Source organism: Ochlerotatus camptorhynchus, unplaced genomic scaffold (genome assembly GCF_037179485.1).
Source record: "Ochlerotatus camptorhynchus isolate MF236.1 unplaced genomic scaffold, CSIRO-AGI_Acam_v1.1 ptg000101l, whole genome shotgun sequence".
Taxonomy (NCBI): Eukaryota; Metazoa; Arthropoda; class Insecta; order Diptera; family Culicidae; genus Ochlerotatus; species Ochlerotatus camptorhynchus.
The window spans coordinates 1097424-1118364 of NW_027040591.1; the positions used below are offsets into that span (position 1 = coordinate 1097424).

The window sequence follows — 20941 nt, forward strand, 5'->3', positions numbered from 1 at the left end:
GTATAAGGAGATTTCTATCCGTGTGGCTAATCGATACAGGGTTGCCATTGATGGCACGCTCTGATTCCACTTCCGGCAGGCTTATATGCTTCTTCGGACGATGTTTGCAGAACCATTTGAGAACGTTATCACCTTCAACACGGAACCGAATTTTGTTCATTTAAATCAAAAATATAAATGTTCATTCTATAAACATACGAATAATTCAAAATAAATTAAAAATATGTTTGCAACAAAAATATGTATGTTTGAATTAAAGTAAAAAGCATGTTTATTTCAACAATATAAGATTTGGGTAAACGATTTTTAGCGTGCCCTGTCTTTTTTCCTTCTTGTTTACATTCGGAAAAAAAAGCCCCGGCTTTGCCAATCAACTATGAAAATGGCCCGCAACAAAACCAAAATCATGGATCCGGAAACCCACCTAGGTAAGTGTCTGAACAAAGTTCAAACTCGATAAAACCGGAGGAACCCCACAGTATCGACGTCACTCTGTCGTTTCTGATGGCGATCCCTGTATCATCCTCTTTCACAACTTCACAAGAAAAACGAAAATCCGAAATGGATTTTGAATCTATTTCGGATCCCCCAACACCGAACGTAGAAAGAGGCCAGTATGAGGACCAGCGTTAGAAACGACAAAGTGACGCTAATATCACAAAGTTTCACTGGTTTTACTGAACTGGAATCTCCGAACACTCATCCCGACGGGTCCCCGCATCTCGGACCAGGACCCCAACATCCACAGGCCACCCTTAATCGCACCCGAAAAAGAGCAGGAGTTTAGATGCCCTGTCTGCAGATCGTTTTTTCGTCTCATTGCAATCCATTTTTGTTTGCTTTATCCTACATTCGAATGCTAATATAATTTAAAATTAAGTATGTTTCTTTCAAACATTTGAAGTATGTTCAAAATAAAAATATTTATTTTGGTTCGCATAGTTTTCAAACCAAACAAAAATATTCACGTTTATTTTCAACACGAATATTTTTAAAATAAACATAACATTATTTTTATTTTAAACATTAATATCACATGACTTCAAACATGGAATACGTTTGAAATAAACCTTTTTTATTTTTGTGGCCAGAACAAACTGAGTTTACGTTTAAATTTACCTAAAATATTTTTGTTTCAACAATAAATTTTTCTGCGTGAACGTGAACTGAAAAACGACTACTAGTGCCGTCGTGTTTGACATTGTCATTTTTGATCGTTTTAGTATACACTGATCGAATTCCACTCCGATAATCAGACTTAGTATAGTTTTGAAGAAAATATTAATCGGACCAACAACAATGTCGAAAAATTTGCTCTTCCAGCAAATGTAGACAGTTTCTTATGGGAATTTTCGGTGGAGCGAAAGGATAGTACAAAGTCCGCCATGTTTCACGCACAGTCTGACGTTTGCTTATGGATTTTCTCATAGGAGTAAAGAGCTACAGAGTCGCCGTCAACGCCAATACACGGAAAAAAAAACGAGGGGGTGGCTCTATCTACGATGCAGGCAAAATTGTATTTTGCTGTGATTAGCTGTGCGCACGCTGAGTAGATAGAAAGAAGCTTGATGAAGATTCTGAAAATTTCCTGCAAAAAGATGATGTGCGATGCAAATAGATGCGAAAAATGAAATAAGATTTTCGGAAGTTTGATTTGCTAGTGTAAAATTTGTTGAGCATCTAGAATTAAGATTTAGATGTGTCCCCTCGGAAAAAAACCTCACCCGAACCCGAAAATTTATTTTATTAAATACCCGTATCTGACCCGAACCCGGGTACGGGTCGGGTTTCGGGTAAAAATACCCGTACGCGACCATCTCAACAATGTTAGTAAAAAGTACCTTAAATTAAGTACACGGTAACCAGTGAAACACATTAATGCGTGAAATTTTACACATTTCGCGAAAAAAGGGGCCTACTCATACAATGTGCAAACTGCTTTTACACATTTATGTGTAAACCCAGCAAACGTCAATAGAACTGTATTTTTTGCACATTTTTAGGAACGTTTATACACCAAAATGTGTAAAAAGTAATCATTTCTAGAACTTAAACTTAATGGGTGTGCAACTTCAGAATTTTCTTATTTGTGTCAATGATAAAACAAAGATTGCTCGGATACAATACTTATTATATATATATAAAAGAAGTGTCATCAACAAAAACCAGTAGCTATGCCGGTGGTGTAGTGGTAAGCGTGATTACCTCTTACCCCAGCAGGCCTGGGTTCATTCGGAAGGGAAGTCAAGCCGTTGGTCCTCGGTTCATGAGCCCAGGTGTGGGAGCTACCTCCCTGGCGTCGGTAGCATTGGTGCTCAGCACGGAAAACAAGATCGACTGAAAACAAATCAAGGGAAAAAAATCAGTATGAAGCAAGCAAACAAGCAAGCGAGACACCGGACATTGATTATATATTTTTTAAACTTAGCTGTAAAAATAGTATAATTCACCTACCCTCTAGCATGTCCATCGTTGCACTTTCTAGTTTGGACCGTAGTTCCACCATTTTCCTACTGTTCTTTACTGAAAATTTTACGCTTAGCTATAGCTTCATGGAGATACGTTTGTCTTAAATGGTGTACAATTTTTCGATCACGTTGCCATCCTATTGATTCGCCAAGGCACTTCCCATTCGTATAGATCAACTCAGAACCGGAAGTAACCCAACGACCGAGTGTTGTTTATGCTCTTGTTTATGTTGATCTGGCGTTGAAATGACCCGAAGGTTTGACTATAGGAAGAACCTCAGAAGACTCGATCACCGAACGGAGTAGGTCACATTTCAGGTTCAGGATTTTTCGCATCATCGATTTTGTGGCAACGGCAACGATCGCTGGTGGTGGATGTCGATGAAAGTCCAACAAAACCTGATATGATAATCAAACATTTTGAACCAGACTCACCACCGTACCGTAGCATATTCTCACCTTTTTCGATTCCCTCAGCGAAACTCTTTTTCTTTTCTCGATATCCCCATGATCCGTTCCAGTTCCGACTCATCGTTGACCAGCGGCAAAAGCATGGAATCCCACAGCGACAGTGATTCACCTTAATTAGTCGCACTCCAAAGCAAAGATAAATGACCAATATTATGCAAAATACTCGTACCTAATACCTCCGATGATCTTGTGTTGTAATTATGGTGCTGCATTTAAATAATGTTTTATAAAAACTTAATGCAGCTTTTTTTATACTTGAAGCTCAAATAAAAATACTTGTTTGAGGCGGCTTATGTCGATTCATGGCAAGAGCTAAACAGAGAAACGAATTGTTATGCATAATAATGAATTATGACATGCTATTCAAACAAACAAACCAGGAATAGATTACGTTTTAATCAAAGCTATGAATAAACAAAGAGAAATAAAATAAAGATTAAACTTTAATCTATTTTCGATGAGTATAATTTTTGAGTGTACTCCATGTAACTGCTCACCACTGTTCGTTTGAATACTTTGTCTTCTTGATCAACTGTGGTAGCGTAACGCTACTAGCGTTACTCGGGCTTTATTGTCAGTCCTCTCCTCGTATTGGCGTTGACGGCGACTCTGTAGCTCTTTACTCCTATGGTAAAATCCATAAGCAAACGTCAGACTGTGCGTGAAACATGGCGGACTTTATACTATCCTTTCACTCCACCGAAAAATCCTATAAGAAACTGTCAATATTTTCTAGCAGAGACGATTTTTCGATGGTGCCGTCAACGCCAATTGTCGTGTTAGCGCTTCAGCACAGAACTTCAGTTTGTTCAGTTCAGATGGTCGCACGCGTCGGACAAATAATGCAATAAAAATGCAACAAATCATGACTCAAAGTACTCAACTCACACATCTATAGCTCTCTAGTTACAAGCGGGACACGCTTTGTTTTGGGGCTATGATGATCGCAGTCGTTGCGATGTTGAAATTCAATGTTTTCTTGTTCTGTATTTATCAAAAATAATTTACCTAGCAATAGAGAACAACGAGGACATTTGCCGGATGAATGTGGCTGTTCCACCCACTTGCCGTACACACATACGCTTCTGGGTTATGTTGACAACCGGCCTCGCTTATGCTGCAAACGCAACACGAAAACATGACAAATACGCAGTTCGTGTGCAAACTGTTTGAATTGGAGTAAAATGTATGGTTCCTATGCTTCACTCATTTGGAGTATTTCTGACCTGATCAACTTGAATTGAGCAGTTTTGATCTTAAGAAAATGATTTCCTTGATCTAGTAGGCTAAGTAAACCAAGTACATAATTAAAGCTGAACCCCTCTACACTTCAGATCACATATAAACAAAACATATCTGTCCAACTGAAATAGGACACCAACACGGGTGAAACGGCCATCGGAAAAACATGCGCACTTTGTGGATCCTTTTCCAATCCCAAATCATGCGTACTGTCGTTCTCCAACTGTCATTTTCTAGTGAATCCGCTCTTCTCATCGTCGTCGGTTCTCCGTTCCAGTGGTTTGATCCCTCCAAATCGATGACCTCTCCAATGCCCCCGCATACGGATTAAACATACCAGATACCACAGTCAGTTTCGTTCGTTCTGGAGTGTGTCAGCTTTGCAAGTCGAGGTATCTAGTCATTTGGTGATTAACCTTCGTGAAACGCTGTGGAAAACTGTTTACGTCTGTACAGGTGATACTGTTAATTAGTTGATTTGAGGAAAAAGTAGTTGGAATAGTGCAGCTGTTGAAAATAGTGCTTCTGGTGCAAAAAGAGCTTGAAGGCCGGTGAAAATTTTTCGTGTCAGTTGGGACAGGCGGGACCAATCGGATTTTGTTGGACGGAAAACCTACTCGAGTGGGATATTTGACCAGCGGTCACGATCGACTGTGCAGTGTAGCGCGATTCCGAAGGCCCTCGATCTATCGCCACAGCAGATCTGTAAGTGAAAAGTTCTTCATTTGACTTTTACTGTGACCTTGGAATGTCAGATTGGTGGTAACCGTAAAAGTTGGTTGTTGTTCAACTCACGAAAAGCACGCACGTAAACACTGTTGTAAGATAGAAATTAACCATTGGAACCGCTGATAAAAAAGCCAAATTGGTCACTACACAATTGGAAAACTGTAAAGCTGTAAAAATCTGAACACCGCTTGACTAACATAGCCGTAGTTTGAGTTCGCTAGGTCACAGTCGCACGCATAGACAGTATGGAGAAGCAGACTGCAGTGTAAGTCGTTCCGAATGCTCTAATGTTTACCTTCCTATCTCCATCCCTGTATGTTTCCGGAGTTATGCAATACATACCTATGCCACGCAGTGCTGGAATGATTGGCATGACGCAATTTTTGTGTCGTGAAAATGATGACATTTTGTTGCTTAGCTTCTAATTGTATAACATGCCTCTTGGTAATACTGAAGGGATATTCATTGCATTCGACAGCTTTGAATACATACATGGAATATGTTTTGGGTGTCTTATCCATTACGGTCTGTTTCGTAAATGTGCTTTAATTTGTGCCAGTTTGTGTCATTGATTGAGTAGATTTTGAATATTAGGTTTATCTATGCCCCTGTATAACTCCAACAGATTCCGATCATAATCATCATCAATGCATGGTTCTCTTTGAACACCGGTTTGGGATGATTTTATTTATCAAAGCTTAGTACATTTTATATTAAAAATGATTATCATTTACGGTGTTGTTTTTGCGAAGAAGTTTCATTGAATTCAAATCGAATTTTTCAAGGTTTTTAGAATTTTTAGGAAACATGTAACGATCTTTGCTATAGAATCTAAGATTTTGACTTCATAATGAAGCCTATTCTGCGCCGCGAGTGAGGTGTGAGTGTGAGTCACCTCACCTCACTCGCGGCGCAATAGCCATTATTTTATATTTTTTGTTAAAATTGTATTCACGCTATTTTAAAACTAACCCAAATTTGTGTATAATCGGTCAAAAGTGAACCTACCCAAAAATGGGTAAACTGTGTTGTTCTCTAAAATTCTACGAGGATTCCTGAACTTATTCGAAGGTTCCTGTATTTCCACAAAGTTTCTTGAACTTACACTCAGTTCCATGTATTCAAACGAAGCTCTCTGAGCTTGTATCCAATCCCTTTAGCTTATCCGAGGTTTTCTTAGTTTCTATGCAGTTCCCTGCACTTACGGAATGTTCCGCATATTCCTGAAAACTCCTGTCAACTTCTATGAAGTTCCCAAAACTTATGCAATTTTTGCATAACTCAAACAAAGTTTTCTTAACTTCTAGGAATTTCACTGAACTTCTACCAAGTTTGCTAAACTTGATCGAATTTCCTATAACTTATACAATATTCTCTAAACATCTACTAAATTCCCTTAACTTCTGAAAAAGTTCGCCAAATTTACGGAGCTCCCTGAACTTCTTCCGAGATTCGTAATTATTTTTTTCAAGCACTCTTTATTTTACATCTATAAATTACTCCAATTGTTCGGCAAAATCTCTATTCATTTCTACGAGTATTCCTGCACATCTGAGAAGTTCCCTGCAATTGAACGAAGTTCTCAAAAACTCCCAGGAGGATCATTGAGCATCTTTTTAAGTAAAATCTCTGACAAACTGCTACGTATCCCTGAAGTTCTAAGAAGTTTTTTTTTATCTGAAATTAATTTTTTTGATCTTCTTCCAATTTTCCCGAATTCTGCGAAGTTTACTAAGCTTCTACAAAGTTTTCTGAACTTCTTCGAAGACCTTTGACGTTTTACAAAAATCGCTGCACTTCTTTGAAGCTTAGCGAAGTTTTTCGAATTGCTACGAAACACTTCTGCAAAGTTTGCATCACATCCACGAAGTTCTCTGCGGTTCTACGTTTCTCGTTGATTTTCTGCAAAGCTTCACGAAGATTCCTGAACTGGTGGATATTTAAAATCCAAAAAAGCATCAATGAAAAACCCTGAAATTGAAAGAAGGTCCTTGAACTTTTATGAGGTTCGCTCTAATTTAACAATGCTCCCTTGAATTACTATGAAATGCCCCAAGCTTCTACAAAGTTTTCACATCAATGAATCATCATCGTTTGAATTCTTGAAACATTGCTCACATTTTCGGATCCCATCTCAAGTTTGTTAAACATCGCTGAAGCTCGCTGAATTCGCTGAAGTTTCTGAAATTTCGTTGAAGCTATTGAAATTTCGCTGAAGTTTTGTCGAAGTTAAGTTCTTGGAACTTTTCAACAGTTCTTAGATCTTCTGTGAAGATCTTGGGATTTCTCAGTAGGTTTCGATGTTTTGGAATTTTTTTTGAAGTTTTCGAAATTTCTTTGAAGTTCTTATCTTAAGCTTTTCGAACTTCACTGAATCTCATTCACGGTTGATCAGACCGGCTCAAAATTGAGTTGAGTCGACTCAATTTCGTCAAAAGGGGATTTACCAAGGTCACTCCGCACACCAATCTTGGGTCATCATGGGTCATCGCAGGTGTGCCAATTGTGCCGGTCATAGAGCAAGCTGCGATTGTTTGTAAAATATCCATCCCGGCAACCCGGTATTTCTGAAACCTTAAATGTTTTGGTTTGAAATCGCATTGATAAATCAGATTGAGGATGACGCGGGAAGTGGCGGGTGTGCGAAATTTAGGTGCTTTGTGTTCTCAAAATAATTAAAGCCCTATGTTTTAGGGTTTTATAATGCCCTCAAAGTCAGACCAGAAACCTTGCCTTTTGTGATGCGAAAGCAACTTTCTACCAGCGGCCGGAAAGATTTGGAAAAGGTGGGGAACATTGTTGTAGACTGGCTATAGAGGATGATGAATAGACTTCTGTAGTTTGTTTTGTGTGAGTGGCATTTCGTATCTAGATCTATAAGTGAATTGCTGATCTGAGTTCCTCTGGTATATTCAATTAGAGGATCTCCTGAATATACAGTCAAACAGCACGTAATGTTGTGAACAACTTCAATGACAGTTGCACAGCAGTGCTCCCATTTTATTTACAACAATGCGTACGAGATTGTGCCGATTGATTTGCCCAGGCTGACTAGGCTATGAGGCCCCTCGCTGAGTGATCTACCCCTTGGGATTTACTCAAATCTGTCTATTAGCAACGTGATACTTAAGTATTAAAATGAACTAGCCCATTGGTTCCCAGTATATCTATAAGCGTACTCTATTGTCGTACTAGAATATGCTTTTATTTTGATTTGCCTTATAAATTTGACAGAGTTTAATCATAGAGGTAACTCTAAGACCAGAAGGTCCCGAAGAAACGAGCTCAACTTTTTTGCTCAGCTCTGGTACTATCTTCGGTCCCAAGCTAATCGATTCACCCCTCGAAACATAGGAAAATCCACTAACCCCTCATTTTATCTGTCAAACTTTCATAGCGAATCAAAACAAACATATTTAGTGTAGTACTGGAATTTATACTAGAATGGGGTACGTTAGTCAATTTGCTTGGGACCAATAGGCTAGTCAAGTAGTGAGCCAATTTAAAATCGTTAGTTTCGTATTGATTGTTGGTTTAATTATGGGTTCGTGGATTTTCCTACACAGTTCGAAAAAGTAGTGTAAATTTCTGTTCAATATGATGCACATAAATGGAGCGTCACATATCATATGAAGTTCTGACACATTTCATGCAATGTAGCAAATATTGTATACAAAAGCCCATCTTTGTAAACAACATTGTTTACAAGTTGCTCGGTTACGTGAAATGAAATACAAGTCTACGTGAATGAATGTTTACATCGCAATTAAAATTAAGAATTTTTATCTGTGTACGATTCGAGCGGTGCTTCCTCGGGTGCTTCAATAAGATTGGAAGCGAAGGTTTGGTCTTCCTGACACTACATCGCCACTCGCATTCAGCACTCTACAACCTTCGTTTGCAAAAACTATGGTTTATCCGTTCTTCACAATCCTGTTGACGGAAAGGAGATTCACTGAGATAACTGAGGGATATATCGTACTTCGTTGACTTGAAGTTCAGAACTGCTTTCCCGACAATGTGGCCTCAGAACGGTTTTCCGATAGCTTCAATGCTAATTTCGCTCTTGATGGCCGCAACAAAATTACCACTCGATGGTTTCAGATCCTTCAACAGCGTCTTGTTGTGAGTCATGTGGACTGTTGCTCCGGAGTCGAAAAACCAATCGGTGCTGCTGTTCGACTCAATCGACGACAATATATTGTAAGAAACTTCTTCCTTCGAACTTCTACCGTCTTTTGCGATGTGGCCGTATATCGTACACTTCCTGCACTACGGGCCTTTTGATTCCGTCTTGGGTTTGTTGAACGTTTTCTGCTGCCTGTTGATTTCTCCATGCTTCCCTTTTGTCAGTAGTGACGCATCCGGCGAAGGTGCCGGCAGCTCCTGGTCTTGATGGCATCTACTGTTACCGGGGTTCCGGAGTTTTCCAGAGCCATAATCAGTGATGCAAAATATCATGTCACTCACGTAACACTCGTCTACGCATCAACCGACTTTCGCTGATAGAACGTTTTGTCACGCAGTGAGAGGTAGAGCCATGGTAAACAACAATCACCAGTAATGGTCGCTGCTAACATATGCAAAACACTTCACTCGCTGTTGATGATGAAAAGCATAACGAAAACAGTGAAGACTTCTGCAGTACGATCATGAGAAAAAGCAAAACGACAGAAGAAAATGAAAACAATGACTACGCATTCCAAGTTCATCTCGGTAGGCGCGACTGTGTGAGTTCCAAACAAAGCAGGCAACATTAAACGGAAGCTGTTGGGCTCACTCACCAACACAGTTACATAAGCAAGCAAAGCAGCAACTGCTTCGAAACGAGCACAGATGAGTGTCGTGATTGTCGGAAATGACCAGATCGGTGATGGATCCAACCAAATTGTTACTACCATCAGTTGTTTGACGATCGTGACTGTGATAGGTCGCAACTCTGGCCATAATCATTGGCCTGTACTGCTCTGGTAAACCACAGAGCAGCAACGCGCCAGCCCATTCCTCCGAGCATTCCTTCGAAATCTTGAATCCAATTCCGTTTAACTATGCGTCGAAATAACTTGATTCACGTATTCCGACATCGACGAACAGCTTGCAAGGTCAGTCTTCACCAGTTTCCGAAAAAGTCCTACTGAGTCCGGAATCGTAATACGCTTTCTCCAGGTTGTCCCAGATTTCCTTCGCTGTTGTTGCTTCCTCCACATGAACATACTCAACAAACAATTTGAGCTAATTAAACGCTGAAGAAGCATTCTTTTGCATGAATAAGCTCTTGTTCTGCTTCCGATGTTTGTTGGGTAGTTCGTTGGATCCACCAACAGAATTATCTTCGTTCTTGCTTTTCGGTTTTTCGTGGCATTGACTTCCTCGAAAGATCCGTCCGCTTTCCTTTCGGGTTTGACGGCCTCCCAAAGATCTTCAGGCTCGATGTAATTTTTGACGGCGAACTTCCATGTTGCCCAATTCTCCCGTCCGTACAGTCGCTCGATTCCGGGAATACTTGAAAACCTACTACTTGAATTGCTGGTTGTCATCTTCAGAGCTTCTATTTTCAGCGGTGAATAGGCCCATAACCTATTTTAATGATTTATTGAGAATACGACTTGTTCGTTTGACGTACAATAACAGAATGAAGAAATTTATTTCGTCGATTTCTCCAGCTTTGCTCAGGTAGTGTCTTCTACGTACTTAGGCTGTGTTCCATTTGGCGAATTTTTACTTAAGCTTGACAGATGGAAAATTTCCAAATTAACCTGCTATTCCAGCAGACTTATATCTGACAGACAAGGAATCAATTTTGACACACACCTTCTCGAAAATTGGCCGATCAACAACAGAGGGATTTTCGAACATTATAATTTAGTTTCGAAGTGTCAAATTTAAGTGAAAATTCACCAAATGGACCACAGCCTAAGGCTCTGAACCATTTGGTGGATATTTTTTAACTTCTGGTTAAAATTTGACAGATAGAAAGTTATCGATTAATCCTGCTATTCGAGCGTGGTTATTTCTGACAGACAAGAAGTTAAATTGTGACAACCGCGACTGAGTTCTTCTTGAAAACCGGTCGATCGACAGCACAGGGATTTTCGAACTTTCGAAATGTCACTTTTAACCACGAGTTAAATTTAACTCGGCAAATGGTTCACAGCCTTAGTCATTATTAGAAATACTTACATCTCTCTGGGCGAAGAGAATGTTTTGAGCCAAATGAACTGTCAAAATCTGAGCCAATCGAGCATTCCCATTAGAATTTGTTCGAGGATTCCTTATTCTCACTTGATTAAATTTGAGAGTATTGCAATCGAACAGAAATTCAATCATCTTTATGTTCCGTGTGCTTCTCAAATTCAACTAGTTTTTGAAATCAAAAGCAATATTTTAATCCTATTGATTATTTGAGCTTAGTTGGTTAACTAATAGCATCAAGAAATGTGCAAAATATTGCGATGCAATCAATTATTATTTTGCACGTAAATCGAATCAAAAATAAAAGTCATGTGAAATGCCAGCAATGCAACCCTTGCTACTTTATATTATCTATTTCAAACTTTCATAGCGAATCAAAACAAACATTGTGTAGTACTAGAATTTTAACTAGAATGGGGTACGTTAATCGATTTACTTGGGACCAATAGGCTAGTCAAGTAGTGAGCCAATTTAAAATCGTTAGTTTCGTAATGATTGTTGATATGAGTGCGCAGAAGATACCTAAAAGAATGAATGTAAAACAGCACTTTTATAAGCATTTCGTCGAATTTTGTTATGCTTTTAATTTTTTTAGAATGGAATTACTTACAAAAAGACGTAAAATTATCTTCAAAACATAGTACCGCCAAAAATAGGACTGCAGTAACGACATCTCGCGGGCTTCTCGTGGAAAACAAGCTTGCTCGCTGATTCGCAAACAAAGTTACAAGCAAGACAAACCGAATATATAGAAACGTCAAAGTGATCCGATGTCAGCGCTGCGGCAAGTAGTTGGCGGAAACGATAGCATTCAAACCAATAGTTAAATGCGCAAACGATGATCTAGAATGAAGAGTTACGTCTGTTTGTCGGTGATGGAACCCATTATAATAAAACAAAAACATGTTGTGCCATTTAGTATACCCACACCTACACTAAAGCCCTCTAGATAAAATATGGACGACTGTCACCACAAAACTGAAAAAAGCTGTTCCAATCGAGCAAAGCGGTGCATTTTGACGATTCGATTGGAACATCTTTTGACAGACGTCCATACTTTTACTGTAGGGTTTTACACCTACACGGTGAATGAGAACGACTCAAATTTGAGTTTAGTTCACTCATAATCGCCAAAAGTGCAGGAACTCAGCGATGAGTTAATTTGCCTCATGTTTTTCCAGGTTTTTCCAGGATTTTCCAGGGAAAAATTCCTGAATTTGAGAAAAGTAAAGATTGGATTCACTCAGTCTATTGGTACTACTCCGAGACTGAATAAAATTTTCGTAAATTTCCTCATTTTCCGGCAGATTTTTTAGGTTTTCCACAGGAAACCATGAAACAAATTTTACTCATCGCTGAGTTCCTGCACTTTTGGCGATTATGAGTGAACTAAACTCAAATTTGAGTCGTTCTTATTCGCCGTGTACACAACCCAACCCAAGAAAGCACTTATATATAAGTGCTTTCTTGGGTTGGGTTGTGTACACGGCGAATAATACACGGCGAATATAGTTTTACATCAACAATTGGAAAGGGCCGATCAACCATTTGTAAACAATGGCTTTAAACGCAATTTTCTCGAGAAACAAACCATACCCACACAAACCAACAATACCATTCAATAAATAAAATTTGTTCTATCAGATACTGATGCTAGATTGCATGAATATGTTTTGTTTCTCGGCAAAAATCCGCCTTTCACGCCATTGTTTACAAATGGTTGATCCGCCCTTTACAATTCAGTGCCAACATTTCAAAGGGGCGTAATTGCATTTGTAAACAATGACTTTCATCTTCGATTTCTCGCGAATGAAAGCTCACTCATGAAAATGAATGACACCAGCAGGTAGATGAATGTTTCCTGTCCCAGCTAGCATTGGTAATTTGAAGGGGTGGGCTTTTATTTGCGAGAAATCGACGGCTAAAGCCATTGTTTACAAAAGCAATTACGCCCCTTTGAAATGTTGATGTAGATTCTGCTTTGCAAGCGATAACAGTCAGCTCTTTAAACATTAAATGTATCGACCTAATATAATAGCGATACTGAACACCCTGACTGATTTTCCCGTCCTAGTAGTTGTAGTAGTCGCTCAGTCAGCACTGTTCCAACCCAAACAACTAAACACAGCGAATAAAAAAAAATGCTCGACACACAAAAATCCATTCCCTTACAACCATCGCGACGTCAGCAAATATACCACTAGCTCTGATACTGTAATATTTGTTGCTACTAGTAGTATTATAGTATTTTACCCACATACCCATATAGGTACTGAGAAAGAGAGTGCACAAGAGTTGCCTAATCCCTCCATCCAAGTAAACTGCATGCTCTTGACAGTCGAAAACACCAAATTCAAACCAGTCACTGCAGCCGACGATCGGTTTCAGTCAAGTTCAGTCTACTTTCGGAATCGGTATCGAATTGGGTTGTCAACAGCCAGCAAAACTTCCCCGTCGGTCCACGTACCTAGCAAAGGGATCGATTCGAAGCAGGTTTTAAAGTTCCTCTTCTGGAGTGGTTCAGTTTGTCCTCTTTTTTTTTTCTTTTCGGAAGGCTACGACGACGCGTGTCGGTTAGTTTCGAAAGAGTGTTTGATTCAGCAGTGCTTTCCTAAGTAGCCCGGTGACGAAGTTACGAGTCGGAAAGTGACACGTAAACAGTGAATATTTTGCGTTTCTGATAGCAGCAGTTCTATTTGCCCTTCAAAGTTTCAAAGTAAGTGCGAGAAAGCTGAAATAAAAACGAAGGTATAGTAAGTTCAAAGTCAATATCATTGAACTTCACACCGCCCAAGCGCGTGCAAGTGTGGAATCGTTTTACTGCACAAACCTAATACCTAGTCGTCCGATATTGGTCGATTCGGTTGATTACATAAACGATACCGAAAACAGCATCGGCAGTACGAGACCAATTTGCTGCGGTCTCGTGAGATCGGACATTAATAGAATTGCACAAGAGCGTAAGTTTATCCCGTATGGATTGTTGTGACAATTTAGCCGTTTTGTTGGCACTTTGATGGGGGTGTTCATTGGTTTATTTTGTCACTTGAATGACGCAGTTTAGTCAACCTGACATGCTACCACAAAACAAAGTTTTAAGCTAATTGGGATTACTTAATGCTTACTGGCCACTAGTGAAGTGAATGATTCGATTTTTGTAATTTTCATAAAGCCGAACCCTTTTGGCATCTGTAAAACAAGATCGGTAACCGCAACTCCATTAATCAGCGCTCAACTCTGGAAAGGCGAAACCACCAAATGACTAACTACGAACGGAAGCTTCTAGCTCAGTTCGAAAGGTCAGTTCCATTTACGTAGTCTATCGCGTCGTTAATTAATGACAACAGCAAGCATGGTGGGATCAGTCGGTGTCAAGTGTGTTCCTAGTAATGGCCAAAGCTCTATTCTTCATATGAATCAAGTCCCAATCAACAATATTAACAGTGGTGCCTTTCGTCTAGGGCACCGTTTGTAATTGGAAACAGAATACTTTCGCTACCTTCCTTGTAATTTAATGGTTTTATTTTCTTCTGTGTGCGATGCAAGGTGATATTGGAAATCCGTCATTGCTAACGATGCGATGATGTGGTGGTAATATTATGCTGACTGTCATCCATATGGCTTCCGAACTAGACACACACTGGAATAACAGATGACAAGATTCGATCCCAGGGTAACAAAAGCCGATTGTCATCTATCAAAAGTGGAAATCCTTGAGTATTAGGTAGATCTACGCGTGAGCTGTGATGAAATTGTTTACCGTTCCGATGGGTTCAGCTCAATTAGTGCGCATTTTACACCACAAAATAATTGCACAGTAATATTTTCGCACAGGCTAGAAAATTGAAAAATCTACTTATTTGAAAGCAGTAGTTCTAGAAAACATTTAGGAAGATTGATAGAATCGACAAATGGCCACTAGAATGGCTGATTTTCCAAGTGATCCGGGAAAACCGGGAATCTGAAAAGAAACCAGGATTCGTATGAAGATCTGGTAAAATGCATTGACCTTAACATACGGTTTTTAAATTATAAGTTTTATTTTTATTTTTTATGGATGTATAAGTTTATTACTAGGAGTAATGTTGTTTTTTTTTTGTTCTACACACAGAGATTTCTACTACTTTTTCAAATTTATTTACCTTTCCATCGATACCGTTAGATTTGATTATAAGTCACAAATTGTTAAGATAAACGCTTTATGGGCTCCAAACTAGGCATACGATTCCGTCCTAACGCATTGAAACACCATTGAAGTACACCAAAGTGAATTTGATGAAGTTAAAATTGGAATGAAAATGAATGAACTGAAAATTTCTGGTGGAAAGTTCACAAAACAGTGGTGAATGTAGAAGCAAGGTTTATTCATTTTTCTGGTGCATAATTTGCATCCTTCTGATGAATGTAAGCTTCATTGAAAATTTGGTGGAAAATTTGCATGAAGAGACAAAGCCTTAAAATTGCACCACAAAGGTGCATGGTGAAACAAACTTCATTGAATTTTTTTGGTGCATCCTTCTGGTGAATGGAGGAGCATGCTTAATTGAAAATTTCTGGAGCAAAATTTGCATCGCTCTGATAAATGAAATGAACAGAAATTTTCTGGTGGAAAACTGGCACTGGTCTGGTAAATGAAGGCACAAGCTTTATTTAAAATTAAGCTGTATTGAAAATTTCTGGTGTAAAATGGGCAAACAAGCTTTTCTGAAAATTTTTGGTCTTTAATTTGCATCCTTCTGCAGAATAGAGAAACAAACTTTGATAATAATTTCTGATGTAAAATTTGCACCATTCTGATGATTGGAGGGAAGCTGCTTTACTGAAAATGATGACGGAAAATCTGAAAATAGGGGCAAGCTTTATTTGGTGAAAAACATGCAACATTCTGATGATAGGAGAAGCAAGCTATATTTAAAAAATCTGGTGGAAAATGGAAAATGGAAATCTGCACCAATCATAAGATTGGAGAAGCAATTTTTATTGAACATTAACTGTGGATAAATTTGCATCGTTCTGGTCAATTCTGGTGTAAAACTTCCTGGGAGCAAGTTTGTATTGAAAATGTATGTTGTAAGATTTACAACAATCTGCTTCCTGGAGGGGCAAGCTGGATTGAAAATTCCTGATGTAAAAATTGCACAGTTCTGGTGAATGGAGGGACAACCTTTATTGAACATTTCTGGTAGAAAAACTAAAACGTTGGTGAATGGACGGACAACTTAAACTTGACTTCCGAGAAGAACCTCAAGGGTATTGAATTCTGAAGACAGTTCAAAAAGAAAGGATTTCTGGGGAGTATTGCAAGAAAATTCTGCGGATAATTTCTATTGAATCCTGCAGATAGTTCCAAGATAATTTTGAAAAGAATACCGATAGAATCAAATTTTGAGTGAAATTCCAAAGCAATGTTGAGGAAAATTTCAAGGAAATTCCGAGGATAATTTCGAGCTCACTCTGGGATTTTTTTTGAGAATACAGAGGAAATTCTTCTGAAACCTTATGGCAATTTCAGTTCCAAGGTGTTCCGAGAAAAAAAAATCTGAAATATTCCTAGAAGAACCTCAAGAATATTAAATTCTTAGGACAGTTCCAAAATATTTCAGGGAAGAATTTAAAGAAAATTCTGAGGATAATTTCTAGTGCATCCTGCAGATAGTCCCAAGAAAATTTCGAAAAGAATACCGAGAAAATTAAATTTTGACTGAAATTCCAAAAGGATTTTAAGCAAAATTTCAAGCGAATGCCAAGGATAATTTCTGGCTCACTCCGGGAAAAATTTCTGAAACTCTAAAGGAATTTCAGTTTTAGGGTGTTCTGAGAAAAAAATCATGAATATAATTCCAGTGGACTTCTGAGAAGAATTTCAAAAGAGCTCTTAGGAGAGTTTTAAAAAAATCCGAGAAGAACCTGAAGGATATTGAATTCTGAGGACAGTTCCAAAGGATTTCTGGGGAGTATTCCATGAAATAAATATAATTTCTAATTCCATGAAATAAATATAATTTCTAGTGAATCCTGCAGATAGTTGTAAGAAAATTCCGAAAATAATAAGGAAAATTAAATTTTGAGTGAAATTCCAAACGGATTTTGAGGAAAATTCAAAGGAGTACCGATAATTTATAGCTCATTCCAGGAATAATTTCTGGATAATACTGCGGAAATTCTTCTGAAACTCTAAGGGAATTTCAGTTCCAAGGTGTTATGACTAAAAGTCAAGAAGAGTTCTAAAAATAATTCCAGAGGACTTCTGAGAGGGATTTCAAAAGAGCTCATAAAGCTCTAAACATTTCTAAAAGAACCTCAAGTTCTGATGATGAACTTTTTCGCAACTGTACAAAGTTTAAAGACAGCTTTTGGATTCCCTAATTGAAAAGTGGGTATTAGAATTCGTCTAAGAATCTTCTCTGAAAGTTTCAAGTCATTTGTTACCGTGGTTAAAAAGTTACAGCTGTTTATGTACGTTGCAATAAACTCGGGTTTGTCCTTTACATAATTTTAAAAAAATGTTGAATGTTCGACATCATTTTCTGTCACCGCGACTGGCGGTACTTTGGGACGAGGTTGACATCCTCAATCCTTCGTACAAGTCGTCATTCCGTTAACAATACTGTACTCGCATGTCAAAATAGTTTTGTGCGCTTTTGTTCCAATCGTTACATATTTTTTAAACATTTTTAATGATCCATTTGGCATTTAGGTAAAATTTGAAAAAAAAATAGAACTAAAATTTTCGCTGAAAATGGCCAAGTTTAACGTACTCGCAACGGTAATAGTAAAGTGTAACTACAACAGCATATAGGGCTTACAAAACCTTGAAATAGTCAAACATAATCTGAAACGATGCCTTCAAAATATACAAAAACGTACAGCAAAAAATTTCAGGAAGGTCTTTGGTTTATATTTTTAACCTGTAAAGAAGAGTATGGCGCAAAACATTATTACAACATTTTTCTATCAAAATATTATTAGGATTGTAACTTTATGTAACTTCCAAGACATTTTAGAAACTTCAAAAACTATTTTTAATGTTATTCTGGATTTTCAGTGCCAATTCTACACAATCAAACATTTTGCTGTCGGTCTTTTCGGACGATCCAAGTTGTCCAATTCCTAAAGGGGATTCAGAAATTGGAAGAAAGCGACCGAGTTCCTGGGCAAACACAATCGCACTGATACCCATGCTGGTAGTATGGAAGCGTGGAAGAATTTTAAAACCAGGAACTTTGTTTGTTCACAGCTATATGCGCACTGTTTGAACCTTGTACTTGTCGACGCAGTGTGCATGCGAAAGAAGAATGCGATTCTTATTGGTCAATGATGTCGGTTTGTCGGTGCTATTACCACGATCTGACGTGACTTCAACTGAATACAACCACCAAGGCAACAAATGTATCATTTCGGTTAAAGCCCTACTATCGCAACTATTTGACGAACCGATCATTATCGACATCGTCGATGGGATTAAATTGCCGATTTCCATTGTCTGTCTGAAAGCAGTTTGCATTGAAGAAGATGAACCACTACCGGAGCAAAAAAATAAATAAAATTAGCTAAATTGAACAGTAGGAATACAGTGGTGGGTTGACAGCACCATCCACCACGCACTTTGGAGTAATTCCCATACCCAGATTGAATGCACCATAGAAAAAAAATAACACGTGGTTCATTTAATCATTGAGTTGCTGTTATTACCATGTAGTCATATTAACAAATAAAACGAATGGCGAATCATGAATGTGAATGGGCCTAAGATTAGACTTATGATGTTCTGCTCAGTAAGCAAAAACGGTCGCTCTAAGGCTACCGAGCCCCTCAGTTGTAACCATTCTCGAGCTGTTGCCACACCCGGCACCGACGACGACGACAAGTTTCACAAAATACACGATAAACAAACGATTTGACTATTAATCTACCATATGCTACGAAAAAGCACGTAGGCCTTCATTAAGTTTCACTTTCACGCGATGTTCAATGTTTCGATTTGCTCTTTACGCATTGTTCTGGCTATCATAACAAGCTATGAACAACGTGACGATTGTTTAAGCCCTGGTTAAATAAGCTATTCAAATGCAATTACGTTCTCGAAAGCAGTCAATAATGTATCCCAAACTAGATCAAGCATGCGCCCAATTTTTTTCTAAGCATTCCGAAGCGTTCCGCCCAAGATATCAGTTAAGATTTTCTACAATAGTAGGCTGGGATAAATCGTAAAATCTCAACTAGGGGAAATGGATGTAAGCTGGCCTAAATGCCCCTAATTTGGGCCCGTACATAAATTCAGCAATCGATTAAATTTTCAACAGCGACCAAAAAATCTATTAGTACCGTCCCAATGACGCAGTCATCTACATAAAATTGATAAATAGCATTCGGGTGCACGCCTTACCGAAAGTATCGCTTTTCTAATGTTCTAACTAAACCCGCAAAATAGATCACGCGTGATCGATATTATCCCGCCTGGAACTAGAACAAGCTCACCAAATACAATCACTATGGCAGCACCAACACAACCTTAAAATTTTGAAAAAAATTTAAAAGAAAGAAAAGGAAAAATATTCACAATCAATCTATTTAATTGGTCGATGAAGTGGACGAAATAGTAACTTTCAATCTTTTAAATTTGTCGAACCTCTTAACGGAATCCCTTTATGAAGAGCTGTCAGTCTTCTTCTCTTCTTCTTCGCATGTCAAGCTAAATGCTTATCGCATTTTAGCTTATTGCGTGCTCTCAACTTAGTGTTCTAGATACACTTCCACAGTTATTAATGGAGAGCTTTCGATGCCTGTACCATTTTTGAATTGGTATAATTGTGTGGCAAGTACAATCATACTCTATGCCCAGGGAAGTCGAGAAATTTTCCAACCCGAAAAATTCCTAGACCCGACCGGGAATCGAACCCAGCCACCTCCAGCATAGTCTTGCTTTGTAGCTGCGTCTTTACTGACTGAGCTAAGGGAGGCCCGAAGAGCTTTGAGTGGGTTGGTTTATTTCGTTTAAATTCCGTTAGAAATGCTTATCTTTTGAAAGATACGCGTATTTCGTCTACTACTTGCAAACTTCATCAGTGCCAAGTACTCAACACCACCATCACCACCATCACCACCAATCCATCATTTATCTACGAGTTAAAAACTAACCAAAAGATACTAAAAATCAGCAGGTATCCACAGCCATGTCACAATTTACCTAAACAGGTACCTAAATTTAGTCTCCAACAGGTAGAGGCATGCTACGATGTGTGGTTTTAGGTAGCATGCTAAAGAGTCTCGAGTATCCATTTCCTTGATCTCTATTAAGCAATGTAAATGGATTATGTTTAAATATTTCTAAATTTTCAGCTACGTCTAGTTTCCAAGACGAAGATACAGTCCGAAGGATATTTATATTATCCTTTGTCAAATTGTGCCTCTTTGTAAATATATGTTCTGCAAACTTGGATTTAAATTCATAATGAAGTCCTTTATCCATCTCTTTGTTAGCCTTTTTTACCTCTGCGATGTACATTTCGATTTGATGGTTTTCATCCAATAACATTAGATGAACTAAAAAATATTTGCTTTTCTTTAAGAAAAACGACTGGAGTGTATAATGTGTCCTGTCATTCGGCACACTCTGCTGGACCTTATTAATGAATCATTGCAACCTGGGCACGTGCCGCAGATTTGGAAAGAATTTTTAGTTGTTCCTATTCAAAAAGTTGCTGGGACGATTAAAGCCAAAGAGTTTCGGGCAAAGTTGCACACATTAGAGAAAATTTACGGCAGTAAAAGGCCAGCTGTTAGAATATTTAAATAGTAACTGTTTGTTGATACCGGAAAAATCGGGTTACCGGGAAGGT

General features: G+C 38.5%; 1 protein-coding gene across 3 annotated transcripts in view; it reads left to right on the forward strand.

Annotated features, from left to right (window-relative positions):
* The first annotated feature begins 4556 nt into the window (after positions 1–4556).
* Positions 4557–20941, forward strand: part of Drat (Death resistor Adh domain containing target) — a 120513-nt gene continuing 104128 nt past the window's right edge. Inside the window, exon 1 of one of the 3 annotated variants that reach the window (XM_065219197.1) lies at positions 4557–4886. Coding sequence is in view for 1 of the 3 variants with exons in the window: in XM_065219195.1 (XP_065075267.1) it covers positions 5156–5175 (20 nt within the window). In the remaining 2 variants the exon portion in view is untranslated. Of the gene's footprint in view, positions 4887–5154; positions 5176–13510; positions 13819–20941 lie in introns of those variants that run through there. The other 2 variants (XM_065219195.1, XM_065219196.1) reach the window with 2 other exon arrangements.